The sequence below is a fragment of the Carlito syrichta genome, unplaced genomic scaffold, assembly GCF_000164805.1.
Source record: "Carlito syrichta isolate Samal-C Ts95f unplaced genomic scaffold, Tarsius_syrichta-2.0.1 Scaffold126448, whole genome shotgun sequence".
NCBI classification, from domain to species: domain Eukaryota; kingdom Metazoa; phylum Chordata; class Mammalia; order Primates; family Tarsiidae; genus Carlito; species Carlito syrichta.
The window spans coordinates 420,142-435,944 of record NW_007070544.1 but is presented as its reverse complement, the minus strand read 5'-3'; the positions used below and the strand labels follow the sequence as shown (position 1 = coordinate 435,944).

Genomic DNA, 15,803 nt, shown 5'->3' with positions numbered 1-15,803 from the left:
GTTTTGAATGTTTTTTATTGTGAAGAAATACGTAGGTAGATGATTATATAGGTGTGATTTAATGATATTTGGAGAAGTTGGTTGGAGTTGCCCAAATACACTATTAATTTTCTCATTTAAATTAATAAAAATAGGTGATTATTTTCTGAAAATATGCTATCCAACATGTTTTCAGAAATATATTTGATGTAGAAAATGAAGAGTGCCTATATGTGTTAAGTCTGTTTCTCAACGTGCACCAGGCATTCTCTGAGGACAGGAACTCTGCGTAGTTTTGTCTTATCCTGGGGCAGGGATGAGCTCCCTGAATGCATTAATCAATAAATGTTGCTGGATGATTAAAGGAAAACTTGGAAATTGTACCTGGGTTTAAGTGGATAACTCTCTTATACACTTATATTACACTTATATCTAAAAAATTATAATATCTTACATATTTCATTCTTGCATTTATAAATATTTAAATTTTGTGGACTAATATAGCTTTAAGCATAAAAAACACCCTTCCAAAAATAACAGGCTAGTATTCCCCAAATCATCGGCATATGTGTACATCAACTCACATACACTCTAACCAGGAAGACATGGCAAACGGATGCTGCTCATTTAATAACTAGATCTGACAGCTCCTTAGAAATATTTTAGTTGGAAATCAGTGCATATTAAACATTTAATATTTATACAGTTCTGCTCCAAACACTGTAAAAACTTATTAATAAAAATATAGCCTGAGGATTAAAATAGAAAACATACATTCATAATGTTCCTATATATGGATACACAAGCTTAAGTCCTATAAGTGGGAAAACACAGCACGTATTTGCAAACTGCCCTGGGTGAAGAGACTAAACAATTAAGTGAAAGGTACCTGCAGTGCTGTTGGTAGAAAAAAATATGAAAAAAATAAGTATTTTAGCAGACGGACCCTTAACAAAAGTTTAAAAAATGATGATAAGAGTTGATAAGAGCACAGTAACTCGAACTTGAGCAATATGAGAAAGTCCTCCAAAAAGTATCATGGTGTTCTATCTGGAATGATGTGTTTCTATTATGATGTAACCTAAATACTTTATAATATGTACACGTTTCTCAATTGACTACAAAAATAAAACCGATTTGCAAATACAAAATATACAAAGCCAACACAATTTAAGTTGACCACATAAATTTAATGTGATGATGATATTTTGCCAAAACAGAGTCTGATGCAATGTTTAAGTTTTAAATATAAGATACAATCTGAAGCCCAATTTATTCTTTGATCTGTGTCTTTTAAGACATGCATGTTTGAAGAAGTCTTTGGTACAAAAATGACAGTCATCACTTAATTTCACATGATGAAAATGATATTAGATGTTGATTTAACTGTCATAGTCTAACAAGAAGAGAAGTCATGATGGTGAAAATACAGTGAGCTTGTACATCTAAATCTTGATTTAGGGTGATTAGATCTCATATTTAATCACATTTAACTAAAGTCTCAGCTAGCATTTAATAGCAGTTTTAATGAGATATGAAGCTGTGCTTACTACTTCAAGATAAAATAAACAATGCAATAACACTAAAATCTACATTACATTTGTATTTGACCCAATTGTTTCTGAACGGCAAACAGAAAAACAACATCAAATTTACAATGTAAATTTTAAATTCTTACTGATCGAAATAAAAAAATTGATTTTCATAAATAGCTCATCATGTAAATGTTGATAAAAATAAGAAAACACCAGAAATGACTAATTTACAGGCTTTTGAAAACAATGTGGTCATAAATCAAGTTTGATTTTCTTTTTAACTACTGCTTCAACCATTAATGTTTAAATTATTGAAACCTCTGTCCATTCAGTGCTCTATTCACTTGGAATGAATATATAATTTATGTATGGAGTACCACCTCTGTTCTTTTCATCATTAGACTGTGACAATTAGAGTGATGCCTGTTGTCATTTTTTGTAATGTGAAATCCAAGTCTCAACTACTTAAATAACTTAAACAAAAGTTTTATTCTAGAAAAATGTCATTGATTTGTTCCATTCAAATGGGAACTTTAAATAAGTCAACATATGGCAATTTCAACCACAAAGTGCTTCACCAGAAGATTCAGATTTTTCAATGCATGTGCAGAGGTTGCCATAGTCTGAATGACCAAATACACCACAAATGACAGGGCCATCCAAGGTCCTCTGATGAATCACAGGACACAAGATAGGACTAGGCAATGCCCAGAGAAGTACAGTCATAATTTCATAAAAGAAACTTTAGCATTCTCCTAAGACCAACTTTCTACCAAGTTGACCTCTTGAGATAGCTACCCATTTTTTGAGCCCATGCTTATCTTAACCTAAGGCTTATAAAAACTGTCCTACAAACTTGGTGGAAGACCCAGATGATTTTGGAATAGTCTTGAAATCTGTCCATTGAAGCATGGAGGGTGCACACCCCTCCCATAAAACAATAGAATTTGATAATACAGGAACTAATAATAAACATTAATGGACTACTGAGTGGATATCTTAGAAAGTGAACCTGAGAATCAATGGAAAAATGTATTGAAATGTAACTTGGCAGGCTACAAATTGCAGGTGAATGCAAAACAAAATAACAAAACACAAACAAACAGACAACAGCAGCAATTGTCCCCAAGGTGCTACAGAAAGATTAAAAGTAATACAACAGCCCAATCTCTTAAGTATACCTAACAAAAATTCCTGCCCAGGAGAACAGGCACCTATGTTAAAGAAAAACTCTTGGAACAGAATATAAATTAAATAGGGCAGGGACACTGGGGCTAATGAGTAAGAAATATTAGATAAGAGAGGCAGAAGTTTAGATGAAGCAGAGCTCAGAACTGTCATGGTAGATACACAAAGCCACTCTATTTTTTTTATAAATGGTAACAATAGTGGAGGGACCCTTCAAAATGATAATATGTGGAGGTTAATCTATGGATTATGTAGTAGAAACTATGATTTCATATTAGCAACAAGAAGAAAAACAAACAAAAAAAGTAATTATGAACAAATTTTTATAAATTACAGATTAAAATGAATAAAATAATACATAAACATATATACAAAAATAAATACTCAAAGCAGATTAAAAACTATAATAGAAAATGAAAAAATAACCTCACAAATTTTTTAAAACTTACAAATATATCATAAAACTAAAAATAGGAAAGCATAGAAATGATTTCTAGATAATAGCAAGCTGTAAAAAAACAAGAAAGTGTTCAGAAAATAATTAAAAAGAAATAAAACTTTTTTTAAAGGAATAAACTAGAAGGAACTCAAGAGTGAATGGAAAACTTGGAGAGTACAGTAAAACAAACAACAGATGCTGATGAGAATGCAGAGAAAAGGGAATGCTTTTACACTGCTGGTGGCAATGCAAACTAGCTCAGCCTCTATGGAAAACAGTGTGGCAATTTCTAAAATAACTAGAAATTGACCTTCCATATGACCCAGCAATCTTCCTACTAGAAATATACCTGGAGGAACTAAAATCATCCTACCAAAAAAAAATTACCTGCAGATGCATATTATTGCAGCACTATTCACAATAGCAAAAACATGGAACTAACCATGCTGCCCATCAGAACTGGACTGCATAAAAAAATGTGGTGCATATACACAATGGAATATTACATGGCCATAAAGAAGTACAAACTATGAACTTTGCAGCAACTTGGATGGATTCAGAGTTAATAATACTCAGTGATCTATTACAGAAACAAAGAACAGAGTACCACATGTTCTCACTCATAAGCGGACCCTAAACATTCACCATAATACTATAATAAAGGGATTGGCAGTAGAGGGATACTGCCAGGATATGGGGGGTAGGGGTGGACGCACAACATCAATAAGGGTACCTGATCTCAGACCAGGCAAAGTAGGGACCAAAGGAAGCCCAAACTTTATCTGTACAATGTTCACTTATATACCTAATCCTGAATTGTACCCCACATCTTTAAAAGAAAAGAAAAGGAAAAAGAATGTAGAAGAGATAAAAAAGGAAACAAATTAAAAGAAAATGATGGAAATAAAAGACCAAAACATAGATCCTTGTGTAATTACAATACAAAAGGAATCCTGAAGAACAACATAGAATGAAATAAAATAAGCAATATATCATATAAAAATATATCCATAAAAGTCAACAAAAGAGATGTATCCACATAGGACTATAGACTTTAACAACAAAGGAAAAGACTCTTTCAATATTCAAGAGAAAAGATCAAATCACTTAGAAAGAAAAAAATATTCTCAAAAGCAACACTTTATAGCACAAGGCAATGAAGCAGCATATTTAAGAATCTCAAGAAATGAAAATGTGAGACAAGCACCTTCAAAAAATTAGAAATAAACCAAAAAAGTCATATAAAGCAAAGTAATAAATTAATATACATCAAAACAAAAACTAAGCTTAATTAATTTATTAAGCTTAATTAAGTTTCTTTTTAAAAAAAATCAACAAAATAAGTAACACAATTGACTAATCTAGGACAAAGTGTAACAAAATAAACAGAAAACAATACTAGCTGTCTAACAATAACAACAAAAAAGCTCTAATCAAAATATAAAAAAAAATGGAATTAAGAGAAAATACCAATCAAAGGAAATAAAAATTATTTTATGCAAATTGATTCAGTGACTTTGTTTTAAAACTACATAATGGACAACTTTCTAAGAAAATATACTTCACAAAGCAGACCCCATAGACCAAAAAAGGCTAAATTAGACTAGTTCCCTAAAAGAAATTGGAAATACTGCAAAGGCAGCCACACCACAAAAGCATCAGGACCAAAAAGTTTCACAGGGGCTTTATAACAAACTCTTAAAGTTGCAAAATTCTGAAACTATTCAGACTATTTTAGTACATGCATATGTGCCCACATACACAGACATAACACACACATACATACACGCAGAGGATACATCTAATATAAAAACCTGACAAAGATCAGACAAAAGTTAAAACAAGAAAAATAATAGCAAATATAATCAAATAGAATATTAAAACAGAATTAAAATGTGTAGTGACCCAGTTGTTTTTCTTTTACAGGAATGTAAGGATGGTTCAATATCTAAAAATCTTTTTCTATTATAAGGGCTAAGAAAAAAAACCAGACAAAATTAAAAAGCTAGTCATGATACAATCCTAAAAATATGTAATTAATATTTATTCACTTAGCTTGATAAAATACATATATTTCAAACTCAAAATTTTTAAATTACTTAATGGGGAAATACTAGAAATGTTCTAGATGAACCAAGTACAAAACAAAGATGTTTACTGCCTCTACTACTATTTAAAATTTTTATCAGCAATATTAGGTAATCCAATTAAATAAAAGCAATTAGGGACATACAAATTAGAAAGAAAAAGACAAATGTGTCTTTATTTGCATATGATTTGATATTAAAAAACAACGGCCATAATTTAAAAGAACAATAAGTTAGAATATATAATAGAAGATAAGACCTCAAACAGCAAAATGATAAAATACTAAAGCATAAATATAACCAAAATTGTGTGCTATCTATATGAAGAAAACTATAAATCACCCCTATGAGACACAGATGCAGGTTTATTAGAATGAAAAGACTGCCCATAATTTGGGATAGGAAAAATTGTGCATGACATGAATAACCATGAACAAAGCTAACAATAGCAAAGATCATTGCAACTTGTACCACAAAGGGCTAATACTCTTAACAGACACAGAGTGGCCAAAATTTGCATGAAAATATAACAACTTCAAAATGGATGTTAGATATATAGAATCCTGTTCAATCTTACTCTGAAAAAGGAAATGCAATTTAAAACTACATTGAGTTGCTCATCATATTGGCAAATATCCATAAGTCTAACATATTTTGTGGTGACCATGTAAAGAAAGAGGCACCTGAACCCACTTGCTGGTCAAAATAGAAAGCAATTTGGGGAATATGGAGTAGACAGAAATCATTAAATGGTGCCACCTGAAGTAATCAGTCATTCTAAAGTGCAGAATATTGCACAAGAGAAAAAACTCATGTCTTCCAACGGATCAATAATGTGGAAACATTTTTTTTTTTGCAGAGTGTAAGAAGCTGAAGCTTAATGAACTTTAGAAATATAACAATCAAATACAGTATGTAAACCTTATTTAAATCCTGATTGGAAGAAACTAACTAAAAAAACTGAGAAAATATGAACATGGAATGAATATTAGCATACATGAAGGAATTATTGTTAATTTTGCTATATAAAATATGGCATGGTGGTTATATAATAAAATAAAACTTTATCAGTCTACCATGCATAAGGAGTTATTTCTGAAATGACTTGGTGTCTCAGATTTGCTTTTAAGTTAAACAGAATTGACCAAATATTAATAATTATTAATATTGAGTTATAATAATTCATCTTAACTATAATATACTTTTGGGTAATTTTAAAAAATCCATTAACAAAGATAAAATGGACACAGTAATATATTGACTATGATAGATCTCTTTTAAGGATAGCACACAATAAATTATGTATAAAATGGAAAATAAAATTGGCCAATAACTATGTGTTATAGATGATCTCGTTTGATTCTCCAAATCCTTGTGCAAAATGAAAACACTTTCCAAGCAAAATTACCTAACTTGAGACGTGGCTACAAGCAGCAAATGAAAGATACTGACCTAAGTCAAATTTGTCATTGTCAAACTCTAAAGTCTGTATTACTGTTTCATTAGGCCACTATCTCCCTAAATAGTACAATTTAAAATATTCCAGGGACAGCATCACCTACGTATTTTTAACCTCTATTAAGGTTAGTACTACAGAAGGAGGAGAAATCTCATAACAAAAATTTTCTTCCTTTTCTTTTTCTGTCTCTTGCTAAAGACTTATTTATGTTGTTTCCCAATGATACCAGTTTCATGCTACACATTTTTCCTTTCAGTTCTGGAATTCCATTCCATCTCATGTTCTTTCGTTTTATCCTTTTATGTCTCAGGTTAATGACATCCTGCTGAATATTATAGTGCTCTAACTTTGTCATGTGACATTTATTCTGCATTCTGTAAATCTACAATTATTAAGGTGTGTCCTCTGGGCCAGGCACCATGCCAGGTTGTGGGCTGAGCTCTAGGTGGCAATGATAAACCCTGCTCTGGACTTCATGAAGACAGCAGTTGAAACATCTACTTCCTTCCCAGAATGTCCAAGTGCTTGTGCTCTATAAAATTGATATGAATTTTAAAATATTTTCATGCAACATATTTCTGCCAACCTCTGAATTTATGCCTTTTTGAAAAGAGAAATTCAATCTGGATAATGTAAAATGATGTTTTGTTTTACTGAAATTAATATAAAAATAATATTAAACTGATTAAGAATTTCCGTGAACTTTACGAGCTTAAATGACGTGGAAATGCTCACCTTGACAATGCCTCGGATGTGCATTTTTGCTATCATCTCTGCCGTGTAAAGAAACATCAATAAAGTGTCCAAAGTAAAGGTCACATACTGAAGAGGAGGATAGTGCTCAAAGGTCATTGGTGTGTTCATACAAACAGAAATGACACTGATGATGGCACAGATGCGCAGCAAAGAGTGAACCCACTGCAATAAAGGTACAAAGTTATTACATAACACTATATACTGACATCTCAAACTTGTACCATGTACCACACTGTTTGGAAACCACAATACTGAGATTAAAATGTTTCACTAGCACAGATGCAAAGAAGAAAACTTATGTCTAAGTGCATATAATGTGCCAAATACTTTCACATATTTTTATATAATTTAATTCTCAAAGCACCTTATTTTCCACATGAACACACCAAGACTCAGAAATGTTGAGACATGCATTATTAAAAGTCAAACCTTGAATTGAACTTGATCAGGCTACCCCCAAAACCTCCGATAATTTCCTGGGCATCAGATCACAATATAGAAAGATTCTGGTTCAATTAAAACATGTGTTTGTAATTTATTCATACAGAAACTTGGTGTGCTTTCATCTGTTTTTGTACTATGAGCACCTAGGGGCCAGATTCTATTTACTGTAACTTCTGTAGTATCTAGTAAAAAGGCCTATCATAGTAGATCACGAATGCTTTTTAAATTAATTTTTATATAACATATCCCATATACAGGTTTTTCCTTCTATTAGTATCTTATGTATAATTTCCTTAGATAAAAATATTTTTAAAAAATATGGTCTCATTCTATACTTTAAAAAGAAAATAAACAGAATTTTATCTTTATTTTGGAACATATATTTTGTACAAGGTTAGCCCAGGTATATCTCTCAAAATTTCAAAAAATTAGTTTCTTTGCCTACCCAGCAGCACATTTGCTGTCTGAAGATTATCCTTAAGTCCAAAATAAGGAAGAAAGAATTAAAAAGATAAGTGTGTGTGTTTAGGTGTATATGTAAAAAGCAAAAATTACTCACATTTTATTATAAAAAGTAATATCTAAAATAAAAAAACTTAACTGCATCTACCTGTTAAGCCTGAACAATTAATATTACTGGTCAATTAATTAGTACATAATTCTTGAACATAACTTAAATGTTTTTATTGACTATCTTGGGCATGTTAATATTACATTCCCCCTAAAATTGTTTTTAGTCTTTTTAGTAGATGGATTCTGCAGCTATGCTACTAGTAAGCACTCAATATAAAAAAAAATAGAGAATATTGTCAGAATTTTGAGGCGACTCAGATACTTGTAGGCTGATGAGTGGGTTACAATATTTACCTGACAGTTATAATATTTGCATGAAGATATAATGTTGGTTATATTCATTCTATACTATATAAGCCACTAGTGTTAATTCCATACTACATAAGCCACGGATGATTCAATTTATTTTAAGGGTTGATGTGCTTTTTATGCAATTTGGAAGCACTTCAATAAACATCAGTGTGTGAATTTAGCCCCATCTGGACTTCCAACATAAAGGATCTAATTATGCAAAAGAGCTTCCAAAGATGGGTCCTTCCACAACAAATCTGTTTTGGATTTGAAGAAAGAATTTTAATTAAGCATTAATAATTTTAGTAAGCGCCTCTAAGGCTCAGTCTACAACACTATCTTCTTCATAAATTCTCAGAAGTCTCTGTATGGGGTGGACTCTAAGAAAAGGTTACTGAGTGCTTTATTCTCTATGCCATTCAATTATTGAAGTGTGAATGAAGTCCTACTATGTGTCAGAATTCTGGCTCTGAGAACACAAAACTGGAAGCGGCACACTTCTGACTCATAACTCTTTTACAGTCTAAGAAATAAACCATATATATGTGCAAATATATATTTAATATACAGTGTGTGAATATGTACACATTTAAAGTTTTATTTATACACAAAATAAAGTTAAATTTATATATAGATATAAAACAGGCTAAGTGAAAAGAAAAGAGGTTCATTCTGTCTGTGGTGGAAATGAGGTGTTTCTCAGAAGAGGATGGTGACAGGGTCCTAATGGATGAGGAGGGTTTAACTCATCAGAGGAGCTGGGAAGGGCCTTCAGGGACAGGGAACATCATGAGCAGAGGAAACTAGTCCTTTCCTAGCCTGTGAGCAGGTAGGACAAATAGTCTGGAGGGCAAATTAGAGAAAGATAGACTGGGGAAGACAGGTGAGAGCACAGGTTGATTATGTGTGTCATGGTTAGGGGAAAGACAAGATCAGCAAGAGTAACAAGTCATTGCATTTTGTTACTTCAGCACCTACTCTGAGCTTAATAAAGAAGAGCTGAGGTTCCAAGACTCATGAACATGTGTGCCCACCTGGCTGGTTCTGGTTGCTATGCTGTCTGGCATACAGAGATACCCGGTGTGCCAGATCTTCCTCCCAAGTCCCTATCAACTTCCTCAGGTAGAGAAGGTGACAAAGTTCTTCAGAGACTCTATCCATTATCTCATGAAACTTTACTTTTACTCAAAAAATTGCAAATCAGAAGACCTTAAATTCCAAACATTTGCTTCTGGTTTCACAGATTCATGCATGTTGAGAATTACAAGTAAAGGGAATTTGTCAAGAACAAGTTACTCATTTTGGACTTCCGGCTATTGAACAGCCTGAGAAGTGGTATTATGTCTACACTACATGACTCAGGACAGAGGGCACAGTGCAGGGGGAGGGAACCGGATCACCTAATGGATCTCCCTAAGTGAGTAATTCACAGTGGCACCTCATTATTTCATTTGATTGTTCTCAACTTTCAGGCTCCGAGACTCAGCCACATTCTACTGCAGTTCCAATAGACATTTCAAAGCCAAATGTGAATTCGTGAATCAAATTTCCTTTATATCAGCACGTGGATCTCCATACTTCAAAAAAGAAACTTACTGGCTTGTTAATCCAGAGTATGTCAGCGTTATCCGACAGAGACTCATCAGGACCAAAGTCAGTAACTGGTTGGGCTTCCACCCTGGAACTCTGCTTCCTTTTCAGCATGCTGGAGTTAGCTTTGGTGAGCAAGTATAAAACTACAGTCTGGGAAAATAAAAAGTTGTATTTGTTACCTAAATGCTCTTCAACTTCATAAAAAAAGTATGGAGTTTCCCATGTATATTTATGCACTTGTGAAGCATATATTTGTTCCACTCTACTGTATATAATAAAAATATACACATAGAAATTTTAAAAGGATGAGATAAAATTAATATTAATAAAAGCTTGATTTTGTTCCTCCCAACCCAACAGATTATTTTATGTGGTCTGTAACAGTTTAGAGACCACTGGAGTAAAGTGACTTTGCCTCCTTGGATACAAATACTATTAGTAAAATCTTTTAACTGTATGTCTATATTTTTGGATATATACCATGTTTAGGGCATTTTGTAAGTAATGATATTTACAGTGGGTTTACCAAAGGAAGCATCTTGTCTTCTTACACATGAGAAATTCTAGTCCCAAGGCAGGTAATAACTTGACCAGGTCCACCCAAGCAAATTTAAAATTTAAAGTAAATGCCGGGCACGGTGGCTCATTGGGAGGCAGAGGCGAGAGCATTGCCTGAGAGCAGGGGTTCGAGACTAGCCTGGACAACTTGGCTCTCTACAATAAATCAAACAATTAGCCAGGGGTGGTGGTGCTCGCCTGTGGTTCCAGCTATCTGGAAGGCTGAGGCAGAAGGATCACCTGATCCCAGCCCGTCGAGGCTGCGGTGGCCGTGAGCGCACCACTGCACTCTAGCCTGGGTGACAGAGTGAGACTCTGACTCAAAAAAAAACCCCCAAATTTAAAATAAGTTCTGTCTGACTACAAAGCCTAACGTATTTAGAGTTGACCACTGATGCTGAGGACTATGAGGAAAATTTCTCAAGGCAGGTAACAAAGAAAAAGAGCCCCGCAGGCAGTGCACAGCTGTGCCAAGTCAGGAAACCGTAGTCCTGTAGTTTTAACACCAGCCAGATTCATAGGCTTTTCTTTCAGGTGCTGCATGAAACAAGAGAAAGAAACCTAGCCAAGGATAATGAGTGCCACTTAATCTTCACCAGACTACAAGGACAAAAATGTGTTTACCGTATATGTGCACAGTTGAATTTTTACTGGGAAAGAGAGAATAAAACACAGAAGCTCAGGACAAAGGAACTAGCCCTGAATCTGATTATCTAAGTATCTGCCTCTATCATTACGTGCTCCCTGATTTACCTGGATAGGATCCTCAGTCTAGACCTTCTATTCCCAGAAGAAATCAAGCTAATTGGCTTTAAGATATGCTAGGTATTTCCAGGCTGGCATTGCCCTGAATACTGAGTTTGAATATGGGCTTTGCAGTAGGCTACACTAATTAATTTTATTTTACATAATTGGAGTTAGGGACTCTTGACATCCTATGTAAATATATGCAGAATATTCAAATTATGTTTGTTCACTGATTTACTGTGGGGTAGGGGAACATCTGGTGGCCTCAATTTGAGATGCTTCTTCAATGACAGTCTCCTATGTATCCAAAGACTGGATGCAAAATCTTTTAGAAATTCTTCAAGATGCCACAACACAAAGGAGGAAGTAAAAGGGTGGTTTGATGATGTAGTTCAAAGGGTGTACAAGAAATTTTATAGACCTATTCACAATCCCTTTTTCATGGAGCCAGTGGAGACCGATGGACATATGAAAGCCATGCTTTTTTAAATTATTATTATCAACATGCCGCCTAAAGCAAAGTTGACTATTGATTACTCATTTTTTTTTTTGAGTTGGAGTCTCACTCTGTCGCCCAGGCTGGAGTGCAGTGGCATGCTCCCAGCCACCGCAGCCTTGACCTGCTGGGCTCCCATAATCCTTCCACCTCAGCCTTCTAAGTAGCCGAAACTACAGGTGCACGCTACCATGCCTGGCTAATTTTTGATTTATTGTAGAGACAAGGTCTTGCCAAGTTGCTCAGGTGGGTCTCCAACCCGTAGGCTCAGGCAATCCACTTGCCTCGGCCTCCCAAAGTGCTGGGATTACAGGCTGAGCCACCGAGCCTGGCCTGATTTCTTTACCTAGAGAAGTGCACGATCAGAATTTAATATTTCAAATAAATCTCCATTTACTCTAGTTGACCCACCAAAACAGTGTGACTATCATTGAATGACATTAACTGTCACTTACTTTCGCCCTCATTTTACCTGCTCCCATGTGTCACCAAACCAAACAGTACCTAAGAAACGACCTAAGCTCCAAATAAACAGGTTAATCTACACGTACATTAAAACTCAACAAGTAGTTTCTGAATCACTGAAAATGTGACTGATTTAATAGTATTAAATACTATCTGAAGCACTGAAGTGGTGAAATAAATTTAAGTTATAAATACATGAGTAATCATATAATTAATTCTAGGCCGTTGGTTGTAATAACTTTCCTTTACAAACAGAAATGTTGTTTTACACTGTCATTCATGTTGAATCAATACAACTGAGCCCAGCAGTACTATTATTTCCCTGATAGACCATTGGGGATATCTAAGTATCCTAGGTAAGCTTATTATTTTGATAGGAAATTGCTCCTGTGTATCTCAGCCTTATCACTATTAGGTTTTTATAAGCTTTTTTTTTTTTCTGTTTACCAAAGTGTCCTTCATAAGGCAGTGCACAAAGTTTGAAAAACATGGCTTTCAACAGCTTTTTCACACTTATTAAAAGCTGATGATATTTAAATAGTTCAATATTGGGAGAAAAGATGCATGATTACAATGTGTCTATTGATAAATCTTTTACTCAGAAATAGCTTATAGCAACTCAAGAGAAGACATTCTGTGGTTCATTGCTCTTTTTAATGGTTAAGATCCAGTTTTTGTATTCTGTGATAGCAATTTTACTTCTATTGGTTTATATTTTCCCTATTTCATTCCAGTCCTCTCTTCATCATATTAAAATTAAAATATTCACCTCTCTTTAACTGTGAGATTCTCACAGTTGTTTCCCCTTGAAACTCTCTTGGGTTCGAAATTGAAGTCTTTTGAATCTTTTTCTGTCTTCCAAATTATAGTTTACAGCATGTCCTTTTTGCCTGTTCTCTGTACTCAATCCCTTACATAATCATCTGTCCTACATTTTCCGTTACCATCTTGATATACAATGCATCTTGATATCGCCTCCAATCTCAAGTTGAAATGTGACCTCTACTGTTGAGGTGGGCCTAGTGGGTGGTGATTGGATCATGGGGTAGATCCCTCAAGGATGACTTGGCACTGTTCTTGTAATGAGTGAGCTCCTTCTTTCTCTCCTAGTTCATGTGAGAGCTTGTTGTTTAGAAGAGTTTGGAACCTCATTTTCTCCTTTCTTGGTTTCACTCTCGCCACGTGACATGTTGGTTCTCATTGCCTTCTGCCAGAAGTAAAAACTCCGTGAGGCCTCACCAGAAGCCAAGCAGATGCCAGCACTGTGCAGAACTGTGAACCAAATAGACCTGTGTTCTTTATAAATTACTCAGTCTCGGGTATCTTTACGGCAACATAAAACAGGATGGTACATATATGTTGGTGTCTAGCTATTATATGAGCACCATGTATTAGGGCTGCTTCTCCCTAGAGATAGGGAGATCATACCAATGCCATCATCACCGAAGATACAGCAGGGCAGATTGCTATTGGTCAGGCATTCTTCTGCTTTTCTCTTTCATCTCATGTCCCAGATCCTACTGCCCTGAACTGTTCAGGTCTTCCACATACAACAGAAGAACCACACAGGTTCTTTTTACACATAATCTCAGCAGTGACTTCCTTCCATGTTTCTTCATCTGACATATGTACATGGTCTGTTTCACTTTATCTACAGACTAGGTTCCTTTCTAGGCCATAGGACCTCAGAACTGGGCTGCCTTTTAAAATATTCCTTCCTTTATATAAAAAAAATCAACGCCCCAATACACTCAGTTTGTCTTCTTGTTTCTCATTCATTCATTCACACAACAAATGTTATACATCCACTATGGTAGGCACCAGACCAGCACCATGTTTTGGGAATATAGCAATAAATCCACAGGCATTCCTGAAGCTTACAAATTGCCTGCCTTATGTTACAAGGACACTGAGTCCCACTGAGTTCTTGCTTGCACTTCGTTTCACACTTATATCACATGCTGCACTCAAATTGGCTACATATACCATTATTCACTATCCTCCAACCTTTCTCAAATGCTTCAACTTTTTTCTTCCAGTTATGTTCTCTTTATTATCCATTGCCAGTCCCACTTCCATTCCACCTCATTACCTAACTTACCTCATGAAGAATTTTTGTCTATGTGTGCGATTTGTTTGTTATAACTAAAAGATTTAATATCTGGGAATAAAAGTGTAATCAAGAGAAAAACCACATTGGTAATAGCTCACAGCATCTTTTTTTTTCTAAAAAGTGAGAAGTTATTTTTAATCATTGGAGTCATTACAAATGATCAATAACAACAACTACTCTTCTGATAATTTATATGTACAGATTGTTGAGTCTTTCGGAGTGTGAGTGAAATTGTTTATTGACTGTCCTATGTAAGACACACACATACACGCGCGCGCGCGCAAATAATGTTGAGTTTTTATCTCACTGCTTAGTTTTCTTGTCACAGATTTGGAAGGGAATTTAAAAAAAAGTTCAGTAACATCCCTCGGACTCCTCACCTCAAACTTTTACTTTCTTTTTAAATTTATTTTTATTTTTTTTGAGTTGGAGTCTCACTCTGTTGCCCAGACTGGAGTGCAGTGGCCGCTCCCAGCCACCGCAGCCTCGACCTGCTGGGCTCCGGCGATCCTCCTGCCTCAGCCTTCCAAGTAGCCGGAATTACAGGCATGCACTACCGCGCCCGGCTGATTTTTTGATTTATTGTAAAGATGAGGTCTTGCTGCCCAGGTGGGTCTCGAACCTGTGGGCTCAGGCAATCCACTCACCTCAGCCTCCCAAAGGAGCGGGATTACAGGCTGAGCCACTGAGCCCGGTTTAAACTTTTACTTTCATATCTTTGGAAGACCAAACAGTATGGCCAATGAAAATTTCTCATTTATTCGTGTATGCATAATTGTATTAACTTGAAAAAATTCCAACCTCTTTGCTAAGTGAGGTGGATTTAGTGTTGAGCAAAACATACCTGGTCTCTTCCCTCCTCAAATTCCTGAATGCTTAGTGTTCCCTACATGGCAGACAACATGTAGTATTTATAGATAGAATAGGTGATGTATTTATTTTTATTTTTATTTTTATGTTTGAGTTGGAGTCTCACTCTGGCTCAGGCTGGAGTGCAGTGGCACCCTCACTGCCACTCCAGCGTCGATCTGCTGGGCTCCACCAATCCTTTTGCTTCAGCCTTCCAAGTAGCCAGAACTA

The 15,803-nt window shown here is 35.0% G+C and overlaps 1 protein-coding gene across 3 annotated transcripts in view; it reads right to left on the bottom strand.

Moving 5' to 3' along the window:
- NALCN (sodium leak channel, non-selective) overlaps positions 1-10,491 on the bottom strand; it is a 363,914-nt gene extending 353,423 nt beyond the window's left edge. For all 3 annotated transcript variants that reach the window (XM_008048630.2, XM_008048631.2, XM_021707824.1), the window contains exons 1-2: positions 10,348-10,491; positions 7,423-7,605 (exon numbers count right to left, since the gene is read on the bottom strand). In XM_008048630.2, the coding sequence (XP_008046821.1) occupies positions 7,423-7,605; positions 10,348-10,455 (291 nt within the window). In that variant the 5' untranslated portion in view covers positions 10,456-10,491. The remainder of the gene's footprint in view (positions 1-7,422; positions 7,606-10,347) is intronic.
- Positions 10,492-15,803: the final 5,312 nt, after the last annotated feature.